Source organism: Lutra lutra, chromosome 9, assembly GCF_902655055.1.
Source record: "Lutra lutra chromosome 9, mLutLut1.2, whole genome shotgun sequence".
NCBI classification, from domain to species: domain Eukaryota; kingdom Metazoa; phylum Chordata; class Mammalia; order Carnivora; family Mustelidae; genus Lutra; species Lutra lutra.
In genome coordinates, this window is record NC_062286.1 from 68057823 (window position 1) to 68084475 (window position 26653).

The following is a 26653-nucleotide window of genomic DNA, read 5'->3' on the forward strand; positions in this document are numbered from 1 at the left end:
ACTCACCTGCTTACTATACAGAACCATATAGTTCATAGGAAGCATTAAGCAGCTCCAACCTCAACCAGGATTCTAAAAATTAATTCTTTATTGATAGGACTTTATGGTTATACTAATCATCATACATTTATATCTAATGACTGTGTCTTTATTTTAAACAAATGACTCAACTTCAATAATAAAACATTATGCAGAAGGTTTTAGAATTCATTTCAGACAAATAATCCTTAAATGGTTAGCTTTATTTTAAGCCTAGCCAAATAACATGTTTGCTAGAACATTCATTAGACTTAAAGATTCCATTAGCAAGTTTAAATATTCATATTAAATGCTTTGTAATGTGAAGTTTTTACTTTTTAAAAACATAGTTGAGTAAAACTATTTGTGTCAGACATTTTTAGTAACACATTCTGTTGTACCTTTCAGAACAGAAAGTTCCTTTTTGAACTTAATCTATTAATATTCTAATACAGACTTAAGAATATCTAGTGTGCATTATAAGCATTAAAATTTTTATTTCTCTTCTATTAGTATCGAATACTAAAATCGGAGTAGTCAAGTTTAGAAATGAATTTTTCATTAGAAAAGTTTGTGCGGTCAATGCGAGAGCTAGGACTTCCAACTTTGCACAGCCAGGACATCCTACAAAAAATAAACAAAAATTAGCATATAATGTGTTATCAGGACATCCTATAAAAAAATAAATATTAGCATATAACATGTATATGGACTAGCTGAAATAATCCTGCCCCAGGCCCCAATGGGAGTTTACTATAACTTTTACATCTAATGTGAAATAAAATTGTTATGTTGTATACATCCTGTATGTATCAGAGGACCAGAGAGTTTAATACATAATCAAATTTGGACAAAGAACTAATAGCAAATTAAGCACAGTTAACTGATGATTTCATACTGGAGTTATTTCCCCCTTCTTAAAACATCCAAAGCCATTAGAACCTAGCTCTTAAATGTAAAAGGATTATATTTTAACAATTCTAAAGTGTAATAAAAACAATTCATCATTGTTTTCTCATTATCCAGCACATAGTAGATCACACACACACACACACACAATTTGTACAGACTGAAAGAAAAAAAATGAAAAAATAAGTGTAAAGGGTGATTTTCCACAAACATTAAAATGAAATTAGATGAATTTTTTATCTATTCAAAAACCTTACTACATATATTACCAAAGTGACTACATTAAAAAGGGATAAGCTAAATGCTATGAAACTAATTTTCTGCTTCTGTAGTACAGTGGTTTTTGTTAGCAAAATATGTATGTGTAATTTATGCCTTATCTGAGATGCTTCCTATACCATTCAGGCTTATTTTAATATTGTTGACATTTCAGATATTACTGCTAAAGATTTTTCCAGACTTTCTACCTATTAACAATTAGTTGGGATGACCGATGAAGTGAGACGACAGGTAAACAGTATGAGGCAGTTTTATACAAGTCGTGGCTATTACCCAGCTGTTGCTATAGAAATAGTTAACCAGTTTGCTCCTGTCCCCCAAGTTCTTTCAGGTTGCGAAGTCAGAGCCATACACAGCTGTGTGATATCATAAGTAACAATCTCCTATAACCTTGATTTAAAAATATTTTGTAGGCTAAAGGTGTCAGATTATCTGAAAATTACTCTTACTCAGGCTAGAGGATTCCAATAACTCAAATTGCCATTGTACTATTTAACCCTTTCTTTGGCTCTTGGGACAGTTTTGTGGTAAGTTAAATTTTTTTGTTTTTCCTTCTAAGAAGCTAAGCTCAGTAACACATCTTACTTTATTCAACTCTGTTAAAATCTTAAAACTTGAAATTGCATGTGTTGAACAAGAAAATTCAGTTGCATTAAAAGGAGCCAAGGGCTTCAATTCTACTAGTCCTATCTCCTAGAAATCTTGTCTGAAACCAGAAATAATAAAAACAAAAATATATTGAGCACATTTTGCTCAGCATTGTGTTAAAAGTTCTTTATATAGACTTTTAACTCTGATTGACACATTAACCCTGTATGTTGTAGTCCATAGAGAGCAGAACAGTTCTGTAATTTTGCTCAGGGTAGTAACAGTGGGGGTGTGTGAAAAATGGTCAGATTCTGGATGTATTTTGAAGGTACAGTCAATAGATTTGCTGGTAGACTGGACATGGTCTGAGGAAAAGAGAAGACTGAAGGATGACACCAGAGTTACTGGTGAAAAACTACTTGGTTGTTGTGATTCACTGAAATGGAGCACCTGTGAGAAGAGCAGGTCGGGGGTGGGGAGATCAGAAGTTCAGTTTTGGAATGTTGACTGAGCTAGTTAACTAGCAGACACCTACATGAGACGTTGTACAGCAGTTGGATCTTGGGCTGGAGAAGATAAAGTTGGAATTTGTTTGCAGGTAGCCAGTACTGAAAGGCATGAGACTGGATGGCATTGCCAAGAAAATGAATAACGAAAAGGGAAGAGTTCTGAGGCATGTGCTTTACATTAGGGGACCACAAAGTTCAGAGCCCAGGAAGCAAAGGAAGAACCCGCAAAGAAAAGCAGCAGCATCCAGAAAAGCTGCAAGGGCATCCTGTGCCAGGAGTCAAATGCAGCCCTCCAGGAACAGGGAGGGATCAACAGAGTCCATGCTGCTGGCAGGTCAAGTAAGGTGAGGACAGACTAAGAATTAAACATAGCGGCAACACACTGGTCACTGATGATCTCACTAAGAACAGTGTTGGTGGGTGAAAGCTGTGTTTAAATGGGCTCAAGAGAGAATTAGAAGAGAGCAACTGTAACCAGTGAATCAGTACTAATGGCTCCCTGAGTTGCAATGACTAATCCACCTAGGATGATAACTCCATGTATTTAGCCAGTTGAGAGTCTGACTACTTACTTGTAGCTGGTCTTCAACATCATTAAGAACTTCATCAGCCAGAAGTATGGTCAAGAAGAAATCTATGTCACTGGTAGGGGCAGAATGGTTGTGCTGTTCGGGGATCAGCTCTGTTTACAATGTGTATTTGTATCTGATGGAGGGCCACTTTGTACCATGTTTCCAAGCCTGGCACCCCAGTTGCGAGGAACCATCTCCCTGACCTACCTACTTACCTGGGGGTGTCTGGACACCTGTCATGTTGCAAGCCCTAAGGTACAAGCCCTAAGACTTGATATGTGTGCTGCTCCTGAAGTCAGCCCTTTATAGGTATGGCTCCGGTCTGGAGATGGCAGATCTAGGAGTTCTAGCTAAAGTGCTTTAATTTTACCTCCTTGTTTCATGAAGAGTATTAGTTAAGAACCACATAATCAAACTGTACCTGTTAATTCATTTCAATTCAATAAATATTTAAGTAGCACTGTATGCAAAGCATATCCCTGATACTGGGATGCATACACAGATATCTAAAAGGAGGTTTCTTCCCTCAGTAACTCACAATCTAATGGAAGAGTTTGGAAGAAGATAAAAATAACTATAATTCAGAATGTGATGAGCAATGTGATTTTAATATAAAGGGAAAGGAACTGGATGGGGTTAATTTCTAGACAAGGTGGTACTCAGGGACAGCTTTGTGATAGCAGTGGCATTGAAGCTAAGTTTTAAATACTAGAGAAATTTCCAAATCTTAGAATAGGAATTTTAAAACAAAGACTGTAACAAGAGATGAAGAAGGACACTATATCACTCTTCAAGGGTCTATCCAAGGATAGGATCTAACAATTGTAAATATCTATGCCCCTAACATGGGAGCAGTCAATTACATAAGAAAACTGTTAAGATAAATTCATATTAATATGAATACATTAATAGTGGGAGATCTTAATGTGCCACTCTCAGTGATAGATCATCCAAGCAGAAAATCAATAAACAAGAGCATTGAATGACACATTGGACCAGATGGACCTCATAGATATATACAGAACATTCCACCCTAAAACAACAGAATACTCATTCTTCTCGAGTGCACATGGAATTTTCTCCTGAAGAGACTACATCCTGGGTCACAAATCAGGTCTCAACTGATATCAAAAGATAGAGATTATTCCTTGCATATTCTCAGAACACAATGCTTTGAAACTGGAACTCAATCACAAGAAAAGGTTTGGAAGAAATTCAAACACTTGGAAGCTAAAGACCATCCTGCTCAAGAATGTTTGGGTCAACCAGGAAATCAAAGAAGAACTTAAACAATTCATGGAAGCCAATGAGAATGAAAACACATCAGTCCAAGACCTATGGGATACAGCAAAGGCGGTCCTAAGGGGGAAATACGTAGCCATCGAAGCCTCACTCAAAAAAATAGAAAAATCCCGAATATACCAACTCTCCTTACACCTTAAAGAACTGGAGAATCAACAGCAAATTAAGCCTAAGTCCTGCACGAGGAGAGAAATAATTAAGCTAAGAGCAGAGATCAATGAATTAGAAGCCAGAAATATAGCAGAACACATCAATGAAACCAGAAGATGGTTCTTTGAAAGAATTAATAAGGTCAATAAACCACTGGCCAGGCTTATCCAAAAGAAAGAAAAGACCCAAAATAATAAAATTATAAATGAAAGGGGTGAGATCACGACTAATTCCAAGGAAATAGAAACAATCATCAGAAATCATCAAGAGCTATATGCCAATAAGTTAAACAACCTAGAAGAAATGGATGCATTCCTGGAAACCTATAAACTTCCAAGACTGAAAGAGGAAGAAACTGACAACCTGAATAGACCAATAACCAGTAACGAGATTGAACCAGTAATCAAAAACCTCCCAAAAAACAAGAGTCCAGGACCTGATGGATTCCCTGGGAAATTCTACCAAACATTCTAAGAAAATAATAGCTTCAAAAAATAGAAACAGAAGAAAAACTTCCAGATTCTTTCTATGAGGCCAGCATTACCTTGATCCCAAAACCAGGCACAGAGTCCGTCAAAAAGGAGAATTTCAGACCAATATCCCTGATGAATACAGATGCCAAGATTCTCAACAAGATACTAGCTAACAGGATCCAACAGTACATTGAAAAGATTATCCATCACTACAAGGTGCAATTTATCCCTGGGATGCAAAGGTGGTTCAACATTCACAAATCAATGTAACAGAACAAATTAATAAGAGAAGAGCCACATGGTCCTCTCAATTGATGCAGAAAAGGCATTTGACAAAATATAGCATCCTTTCCTAATTAAAACTCTTCAGAGTATAGGGATAGAGGGAACATTCCTCAACTTCATAAAATCCACCTATGAAGAATCTATAGTGAAGATCATTCTCAATGGGGAAAAGCTGAGAGCCTTTCCCTTAAGATCAGAAACATGACAAGAATGTCCACTCTTGCCACTATTGTTCAACATAGTACTAGAAGTCCTAGCAACAGCAATCAGACAACAAAAAGAAATAAAAGGTATTCATATTGGCAAAGAAGAAGTCAATCTCTCTCTCTTCACAGATGACATGATAATTTATGTGGAAAACCCAAAAGACTCCATCCCCAAATTACTAGAATTCCTATAGCAATTCCATAATGTGGCAGGATACAAAATCAATGCACAGAAATCAGTTGCTTTCTTATACACTAATAATGAAACTGCAGAAAGAGAAATTAGGGAATTGTTTCCATTTATGATAGCACCAAAACCAGAAGGTACCTTGGAATAAACCTAACCAAAGAGGTGAAGGATCTACACTCTAGGAACTGCAGAATACTCAGGCAAGAAACTGACACAAAATTGACACATGCAAGAAGACACAAAAAGATGAATCAGAAGAATAAACATTGTTAAAATGTCTATGCTGCCGAGAGCAATCTGTACTTTCAATGCCATCATGATCAAAATTAGCAGCAGCGTTTTTCAAAGTGCTGGAACAAACAACCCTATAATTCGTATCGAACCAAAAAGGACCCTGAATCACCAAGGAAATGCTGAAAAAGAAAAACAAGACTGGGGGCATCACGTTGCCTGAAAAGCTCTATTACAAAGCTGTGATCACCAAGACAGCATGGTACTGGCACAAAAACAGACACATAGACCAATGGAACAGAGCAGAGAGCCCAGATATGGACTCTAAACTCTATGGTCAAATAATCTTCGACAAAGCAGAAAAAAATATCCAATGGAAAAAAGACAGTCTCTTCAACAAATGGTGTTGGGAAAATTGGACAGCCACATGCAGAAAAATGAAACTGAACCATTTGCTTACACCATACACAAAGATAAACTCAAAATGGATGAAAGACTTCAATATGAGACAGGAATCCTTCAAAATCCTAGAAGAGAACATAGGCAGTAATCTCTTTGACATCAACCATAGCAACTTCTTTCTAGACATGTCTCCAAAGTCAAGGGAAACAAAAGTGAAAATGAACTCTTAGGACTTCATCAAGATCAAAAGCTTCTGCACGGCAAAGGAAATAGTCAACAAAACAAAGAGGCAACCCACCGAAAGGGAGAAGATATTTGCCAATGACACTATAGACAAAGGGCCAATATCCAAGATCTATAACGGATTTCTCAAGTTCAACACCCAAAGAACAAGTCAAAAAATGGGCAGAAAACATAAACAGATACTTCTCAAAAAAAGATACACAAATGGCTAACACACATGAAAAACTGTTCATCATCATTAGGCATCAGTGAAATTCAAATCAAAACTACATTGAGATACCACCTTACACCAGTTAAAATGGCAAAAATTGACAAAGCAAGAAACAACAAATGTTGGAGAGGATGTGGAGAAAGGGGAAACCTCTTACACTGTTGGTGGGAAGGCAAGTTGGTGTAGCCACTTTGGAAAACAGTGTGGAGGTTCCTCAAAAAATTAAAAATAGAGCTACATGTGACCTGGCAATTGCACTACTGGGTATTTACCCCAAAGATACAGATGTAGTGAAAAGAAGGGCCATATATACCCCAATGTTCATAGCAGCATATCTTTCTGGAATATACAGAGATGGAAAAAGCAGAGATGTCGTTCAACAGAGGAATGGATAAAGAAGATGTGATCCATATGTACAATGGAATATTAGTCATCAGAAAGGATGAATACCTGGCTTTTGTATCAACATCAATGGGACTGGAGGAGATTATGCTGAGTGAAATAACTCAAGCAGAGAGAGTCAATTATCATATGGTCTCACTTATATGTGTAACATAAGGAATAGTGTGGAGGACATTAGGAAAAGGAAGGGAAAAATGGGGCGTGGGAATCAGAGGGGAAGACTAACTATGAGAGACTATGGACTCAGGGAAACAAAGTGAGGGTTTTAGAGGGGACAGGGGTAGGGGATGGATTGGCCCAGTGATGAGTATTAAGGAGGGCACATATTGCATGGAGCATGGGGTGTTATATGTAAACAATGAATCTTGCAACACTACATCAAAAACTAATGACGTACTGTACGGTGACTAACATAATAAAAAAAAAGTTAACACAGATTATGCAGCAAATGAATGTTACTTTTAAAGCATTTTTTCATTTTGTATTAAGTCACAATTTATATATAGTAATGAATTTTACTATATATATAAGATTGAATTATCTTTGTATACAAAAAATGCAATTTTTTTATATACAAAAAAATATATAGCCATCTAATAAAAAAATGGTCAAAGAATGAACAGATGAAAAGGAAAGAAATATAAAGGGCCAATAAATATGTACAAATATTCTCTTACTCATAATTTTAAAAATACAAATCAAGCAAGAATGAGATACCATCTGTTACTTAGGGAATGGCAAATATTTGAAAATTTGATATCGAATAATGGCAGTTAAGGTGTGGGAAAAGAGGCACTTTTCTGGATTGTTGATAGGAATGCAAATTTGTACAGCCTTTTGAAAGGGCAACTTGGTACTCCCTATCAAACTTTTAAATGTCCATGACTTACAGAACTGCTGTCATAGAGAGGGGAGCCTGGGATACAGACTCTGAGATGGCTACTAGCTTGTAGAGATGCTCTCAGGTTCAAGAACTGTGGGAGGCAAGGACAACAGACAGAATTGGACTGAGGGAGAGGCTGGGTGAGATGCAGTTTCATTGAAGACCTCAGCCAACACAAGAGGAATTCTGAAGCAGGGAAGACCCTTCAGTGTTGTCCCAATTTACAGTGAGAGGGCAGGTTCTTAATATCCACCCCACCTCCCGTTCCCACCATGAGCCAGTCATTAGAGAAGATCTGCCCAGAGAAGGAGGTGTGACAGTATGGTGACTTCATTCCACTGAGGCAACTCCTGAAGTGGGCTGATGGCTGAGGGCCACCTTCTACCAGCACTCCCAGTATCTGGAGGATAAGGCCTTCAGTTTTGAAAGCGAGGCTGAGTGGCACATCTCAGCGCTACTGCACACATTCTCACAAGTGGGCAGAGGGAAATGAATTGAAGATGCAAGACAAGTGGTAATCGGTTGGACAAGGCTCCAGGGCAGGTTGGAAGAAACAGGATCATTAAGCAGAACCATTAGGTTTAGAGAAGAGGCCACATCTTCTCTGTACATAAGAGAAGGAGTCAAGAAAATGAGAGCAACTTGGATATGAAGAGATATTGGCGTAAGACAGCCTCCATTTCTTAGTAAAGTAACAGATAAAGTTGAGGTTTAGGGTTGAGGAATTAGAGTGAAAAGGTGTAAATAATTGCTATGGAAGTTCTTGCTGAAGAGCAGGGAGAGCCCCTGAGGGTGACCAGATGGCCAGGAGCCGTATACATGCTGCCTGCATTGTAGGACATCTGTCCTACAAGCATAGTGGGACCAGTGGGGCCAAGGATCAGTGCTTGGTTGGGCCAACGGCTTCTCCACAGGGACATCCCATCTTAGAGGCAGAGTTAACAATTCATCCAGATGTTTCCTAGAGTGAACAATGGAAGGCAGGACTTCCCATCCCCCAATCCAGAATGGACTTCTCTTAAGCCAGAGGCAGAGCTGTGGTCTTAGGTTTACTAGAGAGAGGTCAATAAACCATTACATGCGGAAGCCTCCAATTTTGATATCTTTGTATCTCTTCTCTTGGTCTGGGCAAATCTTCAGGGAAGGTGTGTCTAACATCCCACTTAGAGTCCATCAATTTGGCTGTGTGTGTTTTGGGAAGAAGGGTAAGGCCTCAATATTCACTGTGTAACTTTCACTGAATACCTGTTTTCAGCTGTTCCTAGAAGACCCTCTCTAGAGCATGAAACTCTGGCTTCCACCTAGGTGGGCAGGGAAGCTACTTCATAGTGTACGAGGTAGAGAGAATAGCTTATTAACAAATTTTAAATCCTTGTATAATGGACCCCACTTTTCAGCTCCCATCCAGTGGCCTGAGTCTTGGGGGGTTTCCATTGTGTTGAAAGGGCCATATCTCTGCTCCTCCCACTGGACCCTTACCACTCAAGCTTTCTCTCCCATTTTTCATTCCTGTGGGTGTTTAAACCTTAAAAAAAAATCAATTTTACTCATACTTAAGTGGGGTTTAGGTGGGAGCAGAAGTAAATGCATATGTTCCAAATGTAACATCTTGAATTGAAAATATGACTTTATTCTTTATATTTAAATCTTTAATCCATCTGGAATTATGTGATTGCATGGTATGAAAAAGAGGTCTTAATTTTGAATGCTTAGACATTTTCCCCAGACCAACTATAATCATAGATTAAATCTGTGTATGTGCCTGAATATTTTTCTAGACATTCTATTTAAATCCATTGATGCCTTTGGTTAATCCCTAAACCAGCATTAAACCATCTTAATTCTTATAGCCTTAGAATATATATTAATGCTCAGCAGTCCAGTCCCTACACTTCCCCACCCCTTAACCTAATAATTCTATTTCTAATTGTCCTTGTTTATCTAGAGGTCTACTAGATTTTAGCATACTTTTATCTAATCCCTTCAAATCCCTTTTAAATCTTAAAGATTTTATTTATTTATTTGACAGAGAGAGAGAGAGAGAGAGACAGCACAAGCAGGGGAAATGGCAGGCAGAGGGAGAGAGGGAAACAGACTCCCCGCAGGGCAGGGGAAGCCCAATATGGGACTTGATCCCAGGACTCTGGGATCTTGACCTGAGCCCAAGGCAGTGGCTTAACCTGCTGAGCCATCCAGGTGGCCCTCCTTTTAAGTCTTAAAATAATTCAGAAAGAAGTGGCATTCTAACATTTAATCTTGTCATCAAGAGTAACAATTTTTCCTGCTTTTGTTCAAGTCTTTATGTTCCTCATCAAAATTTTACAGTTTACTTGATTCAGGTCCTATTTCCTGATAATACTTAAATATGTTCTATTTTTCTTGCTATTTTGAACAAGATGCTTTTTAATTGTCATGTTTTTAAGCTAGAATACAGGGAAAGTAGTGACATCTTCATTGTAATCAGATGGCTTACTCAAGTTCTTTAGTAGAATAGTTTTCTTTTTGGGGTTCGTAGGTAAACCACCCTATGTAGTTCTCCAGAATTTGTTCTGTTCATCCATTTTTATCACCTTGGTTGGATAATTTAAAACTCTTTACTGTAGATTATCAAGCCACATTCTAGCTATTTCCGTACCTTCAAGAGAATTGCCTTAGTCTGCAAAGAAAAAATCATAAACACTGTTCACTCAGGGACAGGGCCAGCATACGTGGCTCTGGCTCCAGCATATTTTACCTATTAGGTTAGTAGACTGAACAAATACTGATGGATGGTTGGAAGGACGAGTGAATGACATTTGCTTGAGCGACACTGAAGTCTCATATTTCTGCTGTAAATCTTAGTCTGCTTTGCGTGTGTATATCTTTCAGGTATTTCTATTTAAGAAATATGATCCACTGATAGGCTTTAAAAAAAAAAACAAAATAAGACAGTTCAACTAATAAAAATGGAAGGATAAGATGTTAAGTGGAAACTCTATTAACATGAGTCATGTTACTTGATAGTCATGTTTTCCCTTCACTCTAATATATTTTAAATGCTGTACGTAGAGTTTCTGCAAATGAAACTAATTTCTTTTTTTTTTTTTTTAAAGATTTTATTTATTTGACAGAGAGGCAAGCAGAGAGAGAGAGAGAGGAGGAAGCAGGCTTCCTGCAGAGCAGAGAGCCCGATGTGGGACTCTATCCCAGGACCCTGAGATCATGACCTGAGCTGAAGGCAGAGGCTTAACCACTGAGCCACCCAGGTGCCCCTGAAACTAATTTCTATAAAGTTTCTTTTACCTAAATCAAGTTGTCCTTAACAATAAAGTAATAATCAGGGCACCTGGGTGGCTCAGTGAGTTAAAGCCTCTGCCTTCCACTCAGGTCATGATCCCAGGGTCCTTGGATCCAGCCCCGCATCGGGCTCTCTGCTCAGCAGGGAGCCTGCTTCCTCCTCTCTCTCTCTGCCTGCCCCCCTGCCTACTTGTGATCTCTCTCTCTGTCAAATAAATAAATAAAATCTTAAAAAAAAAAACACACAATAAAGTAATAATAGAAGAGAAAATTTCATTATGGATGCATCTCTTACATGTTTGATGAGGACTATACATAGCTATAAGAATAATTTCTGTATGGAATGGCAAAAGACAAGAATCTTGCATGTAGTTAAGTATTCTCCAGGCCATCTTTGTGCAAAAGAAAATGAATAAAACATGGTGCTGATAAATGTAAGATGACCAAGGAAAAATCTATTCATTTAATAAATTAACTATGTTGTGTTTTTCCATTCCTGCTCAGGCAGGCACCAACTATGGGTCGCCTCAGGGTTTCCAGGGCACTCTGACTGTTCGGTGCAGATGGCACACATTTTCTATCAAGTATAGTAAACGCCACAATATATGGCTTCAGCAGCCAGCAAAGAGGCCAGCTGTGGCCTTCTAAAATGCACTCAGGTTTCTACCCTCCCAGAGACCCTTTGCTGACTGCCCCTATCTAAAAAGGACCCTGCCCCCAACTATGATGTGTATCATGGGAATGATCACATTCTGTAATTGCTATGTCTATGTAATTCTTGATGTGCTCACTATATGCCTCTTCCACATTAGAATGCAAATTCTAAGAAGGCAGAGTAGGAGTCTGAGTCACTGTTGCCTCCCCAACATCTCACATGGTGCCTAATGCCAGTGGGCACTCAATAAATACGATATGTATTGAATGAATCCCTTAGTCCTCTGCCTGCTTTCTTCCAGTCTAGAGATTCCATGCATGAGAAAGGGGGGCATTTCTCAGGTGTTCTACAGTCCACACACAGAAGGGAGCCCTGGGCACGACATTTTAACTCTGACTTTATCTCACATGAAACAAAACACTCCCATTTTTAACACACTTTGAAAGGTAAACAAAGAGTTGCTCTTATCACAGGAAAATGATAAAAATTCATGGCAGTCCCTATGAAATAACACGAGTAACGACTATATTCATCCGCTTAGAGGAAGCTGAAGGTCTGTGGGTCTGACCTAATACCTGCATGTAAGCACATGAACCACCTTTATTTGTGGAATCTGTTCACCTACTTTTGCCAGCCTCCGAATTCTTGTGATTTTTAAGTTTACTCATTACATAAGAAAGCATGGTAACGGACTTCACCCACAGTGCCGAGTGACTATTGGAACACCCTCGGAGGGCCAAGTCCATCCCGTAAACCCAGTCACACAACCTGCCACCATTTAAGTTCAGGGCACAGTTGGTTGTATATCTTCAGATGTACAAAAATCTTTAGACATTATTCTTAGTATTCCAAAGATGTGCAAATGCCTACTGTCGTAGTTGTAGTCAGGCTTTTTAAACTTTTTAAAAAGAATCCCTTCCAACATAATCTTTCATGAAAGCTTGATGCTTGTAGAAGTGCGTGCTTCTCTGAAGCAAGAGAATGGTTGGGGGTGAGGTACAGAAACTCCCCCTCAGGCCTCCATTTCCCAGCTCTACCTGGAGCACCTCTGGGGAAACCCAGGGGCTCTGAAGAGTCCAGTGTAAAAATTGCCCTATTAACTGATCACTGACAAGGATATAGGGAGTGCAATGTATGGAGAATTCCATTCTAAGTATAAGTGAAAATCAACATAGTACTGTCTCTTCTATTACTCAAGTAATAGAAGTAACATTTAGTGTTTCCTACAAAATGTAGTAAGCTCCTGGCATGATAAGAAAAATTCCATTTAACTAATATCCTTCTTGAAACAAAGAGGTGGAATTAAAGCACTAGAAAGCCAACACTATTAATAATTCATACCGGTTCTCTTTCCTGGGTCTGAAGTGGGGCAGAATAATCCTTTTGGATATCTTTGCAGCACTGGTGTAAAATGTAGACCATAGCAAGAAAGCAGACAGTAAGAAGAGACAGCTAATGAATTAAAAGCAAACGTGGTGCATGCTGGAAAATATTGAGTTGCCTGTCCATTTTAAGCTTTTAAAATAGCATTAATAATGGAAGGAAAGTACATAATATTTTTGCTATTCTCCTTTCTTAAGCATGTTTCTTACTCTGTTACGTGTGGACAAATAAAACCATAGACTTGTTCATTATTGATACAAGCTTTTTAAATGGTATTTTACTATATAGTTGACCTTTGAAGAACATGAATTTGAACTGCACTGGTTCACTTGTATGAGGGTTTCGTATAGCACAGTACTGTAAATGTATTTTAATAAAATTTCTAGCTTATTTTAAGAGTAGAGTGTATAGTCAGGGGCACCTGGGTGGCTCAGTCAGTTAAGTGGTTGCCTTCAGCTTAGGTCATGATATTGGGGTCCTGGAATTGAGCCTGCTTGGGGATCCCTGCTCAGCAGGGGAGTCTGCTTCACCCTCTCCCTCGGCACCTCCCCCAGCTCATGCTCTCTCTCCCTCTCTCTCAAAATGTTAAAAAATATATAATCTAACATACAAAATATGTGTTAATCAACTCTTCCTGTAATCAGTAAGTCTTCCTTCTGTCAATAGTGGGGATTAGCAGTTAAGTTTTTGGGGATCCCAAAGTCATACGTGGATTTCGAATGGTGTAGTGTTGGCACCCCTAACCCCACCCCCAGCATTGTTTAAATATCAACTGTAATGTCTAAAATTTCTCTCTATAGCCCATGAGCAGAGAAGTGTTCAGTGATTATCAAGGGAATTCCAGCACTTCCATAATTAACCTGAACCCAGATTACTCCTCTTTAAAATAGGGGTAACCCCCACCTTACTGAGTTCCTGAATGAATTAAAGAGAAAGTATAGAAATTGCCCAGTGCAACATGTGACACACAATAAGCTCTTAATAACAGTTGCTACGGTATACTTGTTCTCCGTCTTTGCCAAGGATGGCGGAGAGCCTCTTAAGCAAGCTATGATGGTCTGTGATGGTCAGAGTCCTGTACTTCTAGTGCAGTTCCACTAGGAAAACCCACTGGCGTTATTGCTCTGCTGCAGGGGGAAAGGGCGTGTCATTCCACCTCCCCAGCTGGGAGAGTCTGTAAGAGCTGCCCAGGCTTCTCAAAACCAGACATCGGGATCAAAGGGCCTGGGAGCATAAGAGGCAGAAGAAGTGAGGGCATGACTGAAAGCCTCTGACTGTTTTCAGGTCAGCCAAGTGACAGATACCCTCTCCTTTCTGTTTTATGAAGGAGAAAGACAAGAGAGAATGGCACAGTGGTCCTGGAGGAAGACTTGGGGATCAATTCTGCTGGAGTGCGAATCAGCTACCACCTCCCTGCTGGTCATGTGGGGCAAGTTTCGTCAACTCTCAGTGTCCCCGTTTGTAAAATGGAGAGTATGTTGCCTGCCTCTGAGTTGTTACTGAAGATGAAATGAGGTCATCTGCCAAGTGTTTCAGACAGTACGTAGAACCTAGGAAACCCTCCATTTTTAGCTATTGTATCAGGGGGCTGTAGCAGGTGATGAAAACCACCTTCGTGCTTTCAGAAGGGAATTTGGTCCTTACAAAATCACTAGGAGGGCTGGAAGAACATACTTAGATCAGGTCTGTTGGAGAAACTCTGTAGAATTGGTTGCTAAAGAGTAAAATGTTAAAACTGAGATTCTCCTGCAAATATAAAATGACTTGTGTCGACTATTTCTATTCAATGCATTCATTAATGACAGAACATCTTCCAGGTTCTATCTGGTTCAAAAGAGAATTGAGAGATGCATACACATGTAGACATATGCGTGTATATAAATACATACAATCAGGGATGCTGAACTCATCTGGCTAAGAGGGCGGAACCTGGTTGAAATTGGGCAGGACTGCCCAACACCTGTAAGATGAGCATCTTCAAGGAGCCGTACTAAAGTAAAAATAAGTAGGTGAAATTCATTTTGACATTTTTTTAGTTCAGTATATCCAAATTGTTATTTCAGTGTATGATCCATACAATGAATAAAGCAAGCTATTTTACATACTTTTTATATTGAGGTTTTGAATTCTGGAGTGTATTTTACACTTAAAACATCTCAATTCAAACTTGCCACACTGCGAGTGCTCAATAACCACATATGCCTAGGGGCCCCCATATTAGTGTAGTTTTAGAGCAATTAAAAAAAAATGTTTGGGACTACCTTTTCTTAGGGGCAAAAGTCAATTCTCTATCTACCAGAAAAAAAGTAATTTGCTTTGCTATGAACAAGAAGTATTTGCATTTCTTTAGTTGGCTACAAGTAAATTTCTACCTTAGAGTTGTAAAATAGCCTTGTTAGTAGAAAATTAAAGGTGCACATATGTATAGAATCAGAAAATTCCTGAAAGCCACCTGCAGAGAATACCCAGAGCTTCCCTGAAAGACACTCCCTAATCTCCTTTGCTAAGCCTTGGACAATTTTTTTGTGTGACAAGCCCATGGGGGAAACTGCTGGGGATCAGGAGGCTGGCACCGAAATCACTGCATTAATGACCCTGCTACCCTCACTGCGCTCCAGGCATCGGGAAGTCCACCAGGATTGCTCCAGAGCCCAGTCCTATCTGCAGGATCATCATACCAGCTAAGTGCATGACTCAGATACGCCTGCCACTTCGCTTTCCACCTAGATCAGTTTCAAATTCAGATGTCACATGAGGACCTCTGACGGATGAAATTACATCTCCTTTGAGGCTTTAGCTGCAAGGGAGTGAGGAAACCAGGTTTCCTACCTTGCCTCTGCAGTCAAGGGAAGGCACCAGAGGGAATATCGAACCGTGATTGAGCAAGGCAATGTACCATGTCCACCACTGCTGTTATTCAGTGAACTAGAACTGAATGAACTTCTACACTAAGGGATACAGAGATTTTTTTTTTTTTTTTTTTTTTTTTTAACTAATCTGTAAGACAGCAACCCTGCTGTGGGCTCTCTCAGATCTGGAGTTCCTCTCTGCACTAGAACTGAATTCCAAGGAACACCAACATTGAAGAGGCGGGTGGAAAAGGAGAAGCGGGCAGAGGATAGGTGGAAGGAATGACCGGCGAACAGGGAGATATCCACAAAGTATGGCGTTAAAGAAAACCCAGGCCACAGAATATTTTAAGAAGGACGGGGAAGTCAACTTCCAGATGCTGCTGAGACCTAAAAAAATCAGAGCTGCAAAATGCTTTGGGGACCTTGGCAGGATCAGCCTCAGTGATGGGGTGGGGTGGAAGCCAGATTAAAATGGCTTCAGGAATGGGGGACATGAAGCAACGCAGACAGGGAGAACAGATCAGTCTTCTGAGCTGTCTGATGCTGAGGGAGAGGAGAGACACAGAGGAGCTTTATACATCTTTAAGGTTCTGTTCTTGGCAAGCAAGCCTGCCTCGATTCTGAATTCAATGCCTTCCAATATTTATGAGCGCTTTGTCTCAGAAGAACAATATTTGAGGAGGATTGTTTTAATAACACACAGTCTAGGGCGTTTCCTATTCAAGATATGTTAAAATCTACTCCTACATGAAGCCAAATGAAAAGTGAGTTGGCCAGACTCCCCTGTGTTTTCATCCCCTCACCCTGACCTCTCCACCTCCCCCGCCTAAAAAATGCTCACAAGTCAACTGAGTGGGGTGATGCCATTAGCTGATAGAGGGCTACAAGACAGTTTAGACAAACTGTGACCCACCCAGAGCAGAGGTCATTATTTTATACATTTTTTTTTAAAGCCTTGTTCCTGGCCCTAGTTTATGTTCCCACCCTTGTTTTTTGTCCTCTTTCACTTTTATTTTTATTTTTTTAAATTTTATTTATTTGACAGATCCCAAGTAGGCAGAGAGGCAGGCAGAGAGAGAGAGAGAGATGGGGAAGCAGGGTTCCTGCTGAGCCACCCAGGCCCCCGGTCCTCTTTCACTTTTAAATGTATGCACTCTCAGGGTGTGTACATTTAAACCCACTGGGTGGCTCAGTGGGTTAAGCCTTTGCCTTCGGCTCAGGTCATGATCTGAGGGTCCTGGGATCGAGCCCTGCATCTGGCTCTCTGCTCAGCAGGGAGCCTGCTTCCCATCTCTCTCTGCCTGCTTCTCTGCCTACTTGTGATCCCTGTCAAATAAATAAAATCTTAAAAAAAAAAAATGTATGCGCTCTCATTATAGTTTTATATTTTCTGGCAAATCACTTTAAATCATGTGGGAACAAAGTGAGGTATAAAAACAAAACTGAGAGGTTTTTCTTTTTCCCTTGCTGATACTGTTTCTTTGATTTTTTTTAAAGGAAATTATTGGAAAGGAGGGTAGAGATTTATTTATGAAGTTTTTCTTTACCATCGACTTTATTAGATACTTTTCCATTTAAAGCAAGGCAGGTAATGTTCTGAGGTCCTAAAGATACGACTCTTTAGGGCAGTGGTCTCTGTTGCTGGTTGCCAGTCTGCTGATGGCCCTGAACTTGGGGATTAAGAGCTCTCATCCCTGGCCCTGGGGCAAGGGCAGCTTGGAGCTGGGGGGCTCCCCTTAATAGAGTGGGGCTGGCCAGGACAGAGACCTTGAGTGTGGTGCTGGGTGAGAGCTCCCACACAGTGCTCTCCCAGAGTTGCTGTGGAGGAGTATAGGCTCTCCCAGTCCAGGCCAGCATACGTGGAGTGGAAGCCTCGTGGGGAGGTGTGTGTGCAGACTTTGAAGACAACTTATGAAGCATCTCCCTGACAGTCGCTGAAAACAATTTGTGCAGAATTCAATCTCAAGAATAGTTCGAAGGAGAATGGAGAGGCAGGCAATAACACAGGAGCCACCGGAAAAAACAAGCAATTTGACAGGTGGAAAATGTGAAACAAACATGTTCATGGAAAGAAGACTGTCAGGATTTCTTTAAAGAGCATCGCCTGTGACAGAGCTTATTGCACTACATGTTGTTAACCCTAGAGATGGGGACCTCCATAAGGCCTTTAATTATTCACCAAGGAGTCAAAATAGCGAAACTTTTCTTTATTGGGATTTTTTATAATTAGGGAAAAGGCTTATCTTCTGAACCTACCAGGGTTAAAAAAAAAAATCTTTTTAGATTCTCATTTTCCCCTAGAAGAGTATTTATTCTTTAAATCTGCGTGACTCCGTTCATAGGGAGGCTCATGATAGGATGTAATAACATCACTGAAGTGCCTCAGTTCATCAGCGGCCACCCACGAGTGGTACTTGGGTATTACATTCTGAGTATTTTTCAGCACTAATGTATTCAATGCTCATAAATTTCAATCTGTTATAAGAGATTCAGAAAGCAGCCGTTTCCCCTCAAAAGGTTTTCCTTTTTGTATTCATAAAAATATATGCCAGTTCATTTCCTCCTTTTACAAAAATAAAGAGCAAAACAGAAGGTGAAGGAGAAAAATACGTATCCTCTTAACATTAATGATTTTTTTTGCAGATAGTCAAAAACACTCATTGCTAAATCCCAATGAACACTTTGGCCTAAAATTTAAAACCTAAAATTGCATATATTGTTGTCACCTTAATAACAAAAAAAGTATATAGTGTGTGCTTGCTAAATGACTTTAAACAGTTATATTTTTCATAAAGGAATCTGATGAATCTTAGGCAACTTGAATATATTGATGATGTCCTTTTATTGGTCTATCGAGTGAGCGGAAAAGGGCAAAGAAGAACAGACTACAGGCTGAGGGGGGAAGGGAGAAGATGTAATGGAAGACGCTGAGAGACAGGTGATGATCCCTCCCTGAAGTAAACCGCTTCCTCATTTTACTATTGCATTCTAAGATGTGCTTTCTCTGACACCATTAATAAAATGATCAAAGAATGTCTAGTCACTCGGATAAAAATGCCATTTAATTAATTATATCTCCCTCTTCTGAATCGAAAGCTTCTTAGAGAGTAGATGGCTGTCATATTTAGTTTTCCAAATGACTTTTAGATGAAGCTGCTCGAACTGAGCATATAAACCCAAACTCACCAGTGTGATACGCTTGCATTTCAGGAGAATTGAAAGTATGAGGTTTCCAAAGTTACAAGCACAAAGCTGAAGTCAGTAGATAGATCCTACTGTGGAAGGAACTGGCCTCCCCGACACTGGGTCTGGCAATCATCCAGATGAGGACTAATGTTTGGGAGCCTCTTCTAATTAGACACTCTTTCTTGCTATAGTGAAACTTGGATCAAAGAAAGAACGAAATTAGCTAGCAGCTTCCTCTAGAATCCTATTAGGTATCATTACCTTGGCGGAGACGCCCAGTCTTCAGTGGTCTAGGAAATTGATCCTAAAAGCTTTCTCTGAAATGATCCGGTTTAGAGGCACAAATAAATGCTAACCAAATTCACAGATCAACTTATAAGACAGAAGACCCTTTCTTCTACAGGTGCTGTATTTGTCAAATATATCATCCGTTTGTGCAAGAATTTCCCACCTGAGGAAGTGTGCTAAAATGGAATTACATTAGATTGCTTTCTCCAGTCTAGGCATATTTTGGTTTAGAGAATCTATACGGACAGTCGTCCTTCCCAAGGAAACATTGAAGAAGTGATAATATAGATCCCCTTTTTACAAACTCTTCATCACCTAATGCTTTTCACTCAGCACATCATTGCCTCAGACAGGTTAATGAGGCTACTGTTTTCTTTACGCTTGCTTTGTTCCCATCCTGAGCACATTCTCTGGTCACCTGGATTACCCTGAAACTTAGTCTTGGTAGACACTCATTGTCCTCTCTACCGCATTTTGTCTGACAGAAGCCAGTCACCAAGGCTCACCCATATTCAGGGGCAGAGGATTGGCAAAGAATTTGTGAGCTTGTTTAAAATTACCCCAATAACTCTGTAGAGCTGAAGAATTAGAGGCGATCATACCCTTTATTTATTTACTCATTCATTCAACAAATATGTGTTGAGCTTTTACCATAAACTAACTTAACCTAGCCTTCTTAAAGGGTTCAAGATACCCTAGCCTGAAACAATTCCCATTTGGACATGACATGCATCAGGAAGAATGTACTTTATTTCAGGCCTGTCATATGAAAGCACGCACGTCAGCACAAAATATCAGATGATGACAATCATCCATTGGGAGGGGAATATAATCTCAGTGCATAAATGCATTTTTATTAGAACTCATTCAAAATAACCTGAGAAAAAAGCAGTATAAATCTTCATTAGATACAAATATATTCTAGAAAATGTATTTGGTGAACAAATTTGTGTAAAAGCAAATCTTTTCTACTAACTTTACATGTTTAGTGATGAATATATAAGAAAGTTTTCCTTGACTTCCCAAATATTCCAAATTGCTTAGTATGTGAAAGGAGGGCTGTTCTCTGATAGACCAAAGATAAAATATGGAATACACAGGAGAAGGTACTGGGTAGGAACAGATTCAGCTGTGGGGCACAGTGACACTGGCTTGAACAAGGGAGGTCTTCACTTCTCCATCATGGAAGGAAGCCTGGACGCAGGTAGTCCAGGACTGATGTGACAGCTCAGGGACCCTCAGACACATTTTCAACTTACCACTCCGCTAGCTCTGGGATGTTGTCCTCATGTTCCTTACCCAAGACAGACACTAGAGCTCCAACCATTGTGTTTGTATTCTAGGCCGCAGAATGGAGGAAAGGTAAACAAAGGGGCCAGGAATGTGTGTCTACGGTAAACTGCCTTAAAGTGTAGTTTGTAAATATGGTACAATAAGTATTTCCCAGAGGTGGCTACAAAGTACTTCCAATTACCTTTTATTGGCTAGAACACACTATACAAGAGACTGAGAAATGTAAGCCACGTTGACTTTATCCTGAGTGGCCATAGGCCCAGTAGAAGTCACTAGCATTACAGCAGAAGAAGGGAAAGATGGTTCCTGGAGGGCAGCAAGCAGTCTCAGCCACAGCATGGAAATCAAGTGCTCTGTGTTGCACATGTGAAGTGTGAGATGCCTCTTAGACACTCAAGTAAACAATAGTATATACGAGTCTGGAATGTAGGGGAAAGACTGAACCCAGGGTTAACAACTGGGAACTTGTTGGCCTACATATGATGTTAATGATATTAACATTAACATTAATGATATTAACATCATATGTAGGCCAACAAGTTCCCAAGTTCCCAGTTGGGAATGGGCTGGATGGCAACACGTGAGGAATGAATGGAGACAGGGAAGAGAAGTGGTGAGCCAGAATGGCCGCCCCCAGAAGTGGCTAAGAGGATGTGGTGAGAGAGAGGAGAGGAAAACCAGGAGACTCTGGTACCCTAGAAGCCACAGGAAGAAAGGAGCTAAGGAAGACCAGAGTCTCCACAGTCTCACAGGCTTTGGGGTGTTTAAGTAACACAAGGCCTAAGAACTGATGACTGGTCAACAAGGAGATCAAGGAGACCAGATGTGCCCAGTTACAGCGTAGAGGTGGATGGCAAAGCCTGCTGGAAGGGGCTGGAGGGGGGCTAGGAGAGGGAGGAAGTACAAACCAACACTATCTACAGCTTTCTCCAGGAGATGTGCTATAAAGGACAGTAGCTGGAGAGGAATATGGGATCTAGAGAAAACCTTTAAAAACATGACTGTATATAATAGAACATAATTGCTTATGGAAGTATACTAACAGAAAAGCAAAAAGTGATGATGTGGAAGAAAAGGATAATTGCAGTAGAAAACGAGGGTCCAGTATATAAGTGGAGAGATGAGAAGAGTGTAAAGAAAGGATAGACAAAGAGCTTAGACAAGAGAATAATGTAAGAGTTACTGAGAGAAATCAAGGAAAAATACATGGTGAGTGGATTCTGGCAGTGGAATCAAAGAGCAAATACTCAAAAGACAAAGAGAATTCACCTCCACGGCCACCTGGGATTCACTGGTGGTGGCTGCCTGGGTCTCTGTGGTGAGCAGACTGGGAGAAGCCTTATCCACCTCAGCGGGGGACACTGCAGTGATCAGTGATGTGCTCCCCAATGTTCTGACCTAAAATGCTTAGGAGCCTACTTTTGAAAGTCTGTTTCTTTTATTTGGTTAAATAATCACTACGGGGCGCCTGGGTGGCTCAGTGGATTAAGCCGCTGCCTTCGGCTCAGGTCATGATCTCAGAGTCCTGGGATTGAGCCCCACATCGGGCTCTCTGCTCAGCAGGGAGCCTGCTTCCTCCTCTCTCTCTCTGCCTGCCTCTCTGCCTACTTGTGATCTCTCTGTCGAATAAATAAAATCTTTAAAAATAATAATAAATAAAATAAATAAATAAATAATCACTACGCCCTACATGAGGCTCAAACTTATGACCCCAAGATCAAGAGCGACATGCTCCACCGACTGAGCCAACCAGGTGCTCACTAGTAGCCTACGTACTGTTGTAATCTTTCCCACTTAATAATATGAAGACAATTTGCTTTTATGTCAATGGATCAATCTAATCTCTACATCATCTTTTTAAACGTCCCTCAAATCTTGCATTTTATGTACATACATCCTTTGTACATACATTCTATTGTTGAAAATCCAAGTTGTTTCAGTTTCAAAAATAAATATTTACTCGTTAAACTCCTCCTACTAGATTACACAGACCTTGTGATCTGGAAAACACTGTGAAGTGGTGGTTTAAAAGGATGGACTGTTGAGCCAGAGCCTGATTTAGTCCTCTGGGATTCAAGTAACTACTACCTTAGTTCCTAGCTGTGCAGTCTTGAAGTCACCTATCTGTGCCTAAGTATTTTCATCTGTAGAATGGGGTTAATGATATTTCTATTGTATAGAAGTGACATAAAGACAAAAGGATGTAATATTTACAAAGCACTAAGCACCATGCTTACAGCATGGAAAGCATGCAATAAAGGCTAGCTTGTGTAACTGAAAGATATTCATGTCTGTCCACCTCTATCTTCAGTGCCCAGCCCAGGGGCTGATAAGGAGAAGATGTTCAATAAGCCTATTGAATGAGTAATTTGTACACAGGGTCTTAAGTAACAATATTAAAAGATTACAATCCTAGTAGCAGATACAGGACTAAATTGTAGAATCCCGAGCTAAGATATACAAAGTTAACAGAGGGTTTATGTATAAGAATTACTTGGATAATTTTTTTCTTTTTATTTTCATTCATCTATTAGGACAAAACCTAAAATATACATCATTGATTTAAAAACACCACTGTGAAAAATGTAAAGATTTCAAATCCGTGGTGGTGCTATTGTTTCACAGTGCTGTTGTCTTAAGTATGTGAATGCTTATTAGAAATAATCATGTTTTTATTCCTAAGCTATTGATTAAAACAACAATATGTGTTCGTTTTGGCAGCACATATACTAAAACTGGAATGGTACAGAGAAGATTAACATGGCACCTGAGCAAGGACGACAGGTAAATTCATGAAGCATTCCATGTTCTTAAAACTCTGACAGTGTAGGTCTAGAGAGTACATATCTCAATACCATAAAAGCCATCTATGGAAAAACCCATAGCAAATAAAATTCAATAAGGAAAAACTGAGACCTTTCCCCCTAAGGTCAGGAACATAGCAGGGATGTTCACTCTTACCACTGCTGTTTTCAACATAGGACTAGAAGTCCTTGCCTTAGCAATCAGACAACAAAAAATAAGAGGCATCTGAATCTGGCAAAGAAGAAGTCAAACTCTCACTCTTTGCAGATGACATGATACTCTATGTGGAAAACCCAAAAGACTCCACACCAAAATTGCTACAACTGATACAGGAATTCACCTAAGTGGCAGGATATAAAATCAATGCACAGAAATCAGTGTCATCTCTATACACCAACAACGGACAGAATAAAGAGAAATTAAGGAGCTGCCCATTTACAGTGGCATCAAAAACCATAGGATACCTAGGAATAAACCTAACCAGAGGCAAAAGATCATATTCAGAAAACTATAGAACACTCATGAAAGAAATTGAGGAAGACACAAAGAAATGGGAAAAAGTTTCATGCTCATGGATTGGAACAACAAATATTCTTTTTTTTTTTTTAAAGATTTATTTATTTATTTATTAAGATTTAATTTATTTATTTATTTGTCAGAGAGAGAGAGAGTGCACAAGCAGGCAGAGTGGCAGGCAGAGGCAGAGAGAGAAGCAGGCTGCCTGCCGAGCAAGGAGCCTGATGCAGGATTCAATCCCAGGACTCTGGGATCATGCCCTGAGCCAAAGGCCACAGCTTAAATGACTGAGCCACCCAGGCATCCCAAGATTGGAAAAACAAGTACTCTTTTTTTTTTTTTTTGAAAAACAAATATTCTTAAAACATCTATGCTACTTAGAGCAATCTACATATTCAATGCAATCCCTATCAAAATACCATCAACTTTTTTCACAGAACTGGAACAAGTAATCCTAAAATTTGTATGGAACCAGAAAAGACCCCGAATAGCCAAAGGAATGTTGAAAAAGAAAACCAAAACTGGTGGAATTGCAATTCTGGACTTCAAACTCTATTACAAAGCTGTAATCATCAAGACAGCATGTACTGGCACAAACACAGACACATAGATCAATGGAACACAACAGAGAACCAAGAAGTGGACTCTCGACTCGATGGTCAATTAATCTTTGACCAAGGAGGAAAGAGTATCTAATGGAAAAAAGGAAAGAGTATCTAATGGAAAAAAGATAGTCTCTTCAACAAATGGTGTTGGGAAAACTGGACAGCCAAAACATGCAGAAGAAAGAAAGCGGACCATTTCCTTATACCATATATAAAAATAGACTCAAAATGTATGCAAGACCTAAATATGAGACAGGAATCCATCAAAATCCTACAGGAGAATACAGGCAGCAACCTATTCGACCTTGGCCACCACAGCAACTTCCTGCTAGATACATCTCATCTCCAAAGGCAAGGGAAACAAAGGCAAAAATTAACTATTGGGACTTCATCAAGATAAAAAGCTTCTGCACAGCAAAAGAAACAGTTAACAAAACCAAAAGACAATTGACAGAATGGGAGAAGATATTTGCAAGTGACATATCAGATAAAGGGCTAGTATCCAAAATCTATAAAGAATGTATCAAACTCCACAGCCAAAGAACAAAAAACTCAGTCAAGAAATGGGCAGAAAATATGAATAGACATTTCTTCAATGATGAGATACAAATGACGCATGGAATAAAATGTTCCACATCACTTGGCATCAGGGAAACACAAATCAAAACCACAATGAGATACCACCGCACACTGGTCAGAATGACAAACATTAACAAGTCAGGAAATGACAGGTCTTGGCGAGGATGTGGAGAAAGGGGAAACCCCCTACATTGTTGGTGGGAATGCGAGCTGGTGCAGCCACTCTGGAAAACAGTCTGGAGGTTCCTCAGAAAGTTGAAAACAAAGCTGCCCTACAACCCAGCAATTGCACTCCTGGGTATTTACCCCAAAGATACAAATGTAGTGATCTGAAAAGGCACCTGCACCCCAATGTTTATAGGAGCAATGTCCACAATAGCCAAACGATGGAGAGAGCCCAGATGTCCATTGACAGATGAATGGATAAAGAAGATGTGGTATATCTATATATAGTGGAATATTATGCACCATCAAAAAAATGAAATCTTGCCATTTGCAGTGACATGGATGGAACTAGAGGGTATTATGCTAAGTGAAATAAAGCAATCAGAGAAAGACAAATATCGTATGCTCTCACTGATATATGGAATTTAAGAAACAAGGCAGAGGAGCATAGGGGAAGAGAGGGAAAAATGAAACAAAACCAAACCAGAAAGGGAGAAAAACCATAAGAGACTTATTCTTAGGAAACAAACTGAGGGTTGCTGGAGGGAAGGGAGTGGGGGATGGGATGGCTGGGTGATGGACATTGGGGAGGTAATGTGTTGTGGTGAGTGCTGGGTGTTGTGTAAGACCTATGAATCATAGACCTGTATACCCCTGAAATAAATAATACATTATATGTTAATTAACTGAATTTAAATTTAAAAAAAAAAAAAAACAGTAATACCTGCTCATCAAAACAATCTCAGTCTTACAGGATACAAGTATAGGAAGCAGAAAGTGACATCTCCCCTTCGTACCTCCCACCCCACTCTTAGATGTTGCCACCCCTGAGGTATAGTCTCTGACCCTGTTCCTCTGCATATACAAATACAAGTATACACAAAACTCAGTGTGCGTATACCCGCACAGAGAATCATCATCATTGGATCTTAAGTCTCAAAATGATGCTGTACCTTCATACTAAAAACAAAACCAAACCAGCCTCTAAGCGATTGCCACAGAAAAGATTGTCACCAATCTGGTGTTTTTACCTGCTGAAGTTTGTTTCCAGTGGCATATTATGCCTGCGAGTGACCAACTTAGTACTGTTGGTTAATCACCGCAAAACAGATTAGATGTTTTTGTTCTGTTCATAAGGAAGTGCTTTTTCTTAAACATTCATAGGAATACATGGGGCGGAGGTGGGGGGATGAACAC

At 39.7% G+C, this 26653-nt stretch overlaps 1 protein-coding gene and 1 non-coding gene across 7 annotated transcripts in view; one reads left to right on the forward strand and one right to left on the reverse strand.

Annotated features, from left to right (window-relative positions):
- Positions 1 to 223: 223 nt before the first annotated feature.
- ACYP2 (acylphosphatase 2) overlaps positions 224 to 26653 on the reverse strand; it is a 192533-nt gene continuing 166103 nt past the window's right edge. For 4 of the 6 annotated variants that reach the window (XR_007130130.1, XM_047745774.1, XM_047745777.1 and 1 more), the window contains one exon: positions 492 to 642. Coding sequence is in view for 2 of the 6 variants with exons in the window: in XM_047745773.1 (XP_047601729.1) it covers positions 528 to 642 (115 nt within the window). In the remaining 4 variants the exon portion in view is untranslated. Of the gene's footprint in view, positions 643 to 26653 lie in introns of all 6 variants that reach the window. The other 2 variants (XM_047745773.1, XM_047745776.1) reach the window with 1 other exon arrangement.
- On the forward strand, positions 23492 to 23598 carry LOC125110132 (U6 spliceosomal RNA). Its single transcript, XR_007130464.1, has one exon. It is a non-coding gene; the product is annotated as a U6 spliceosomal RNA (small nuclear RNA).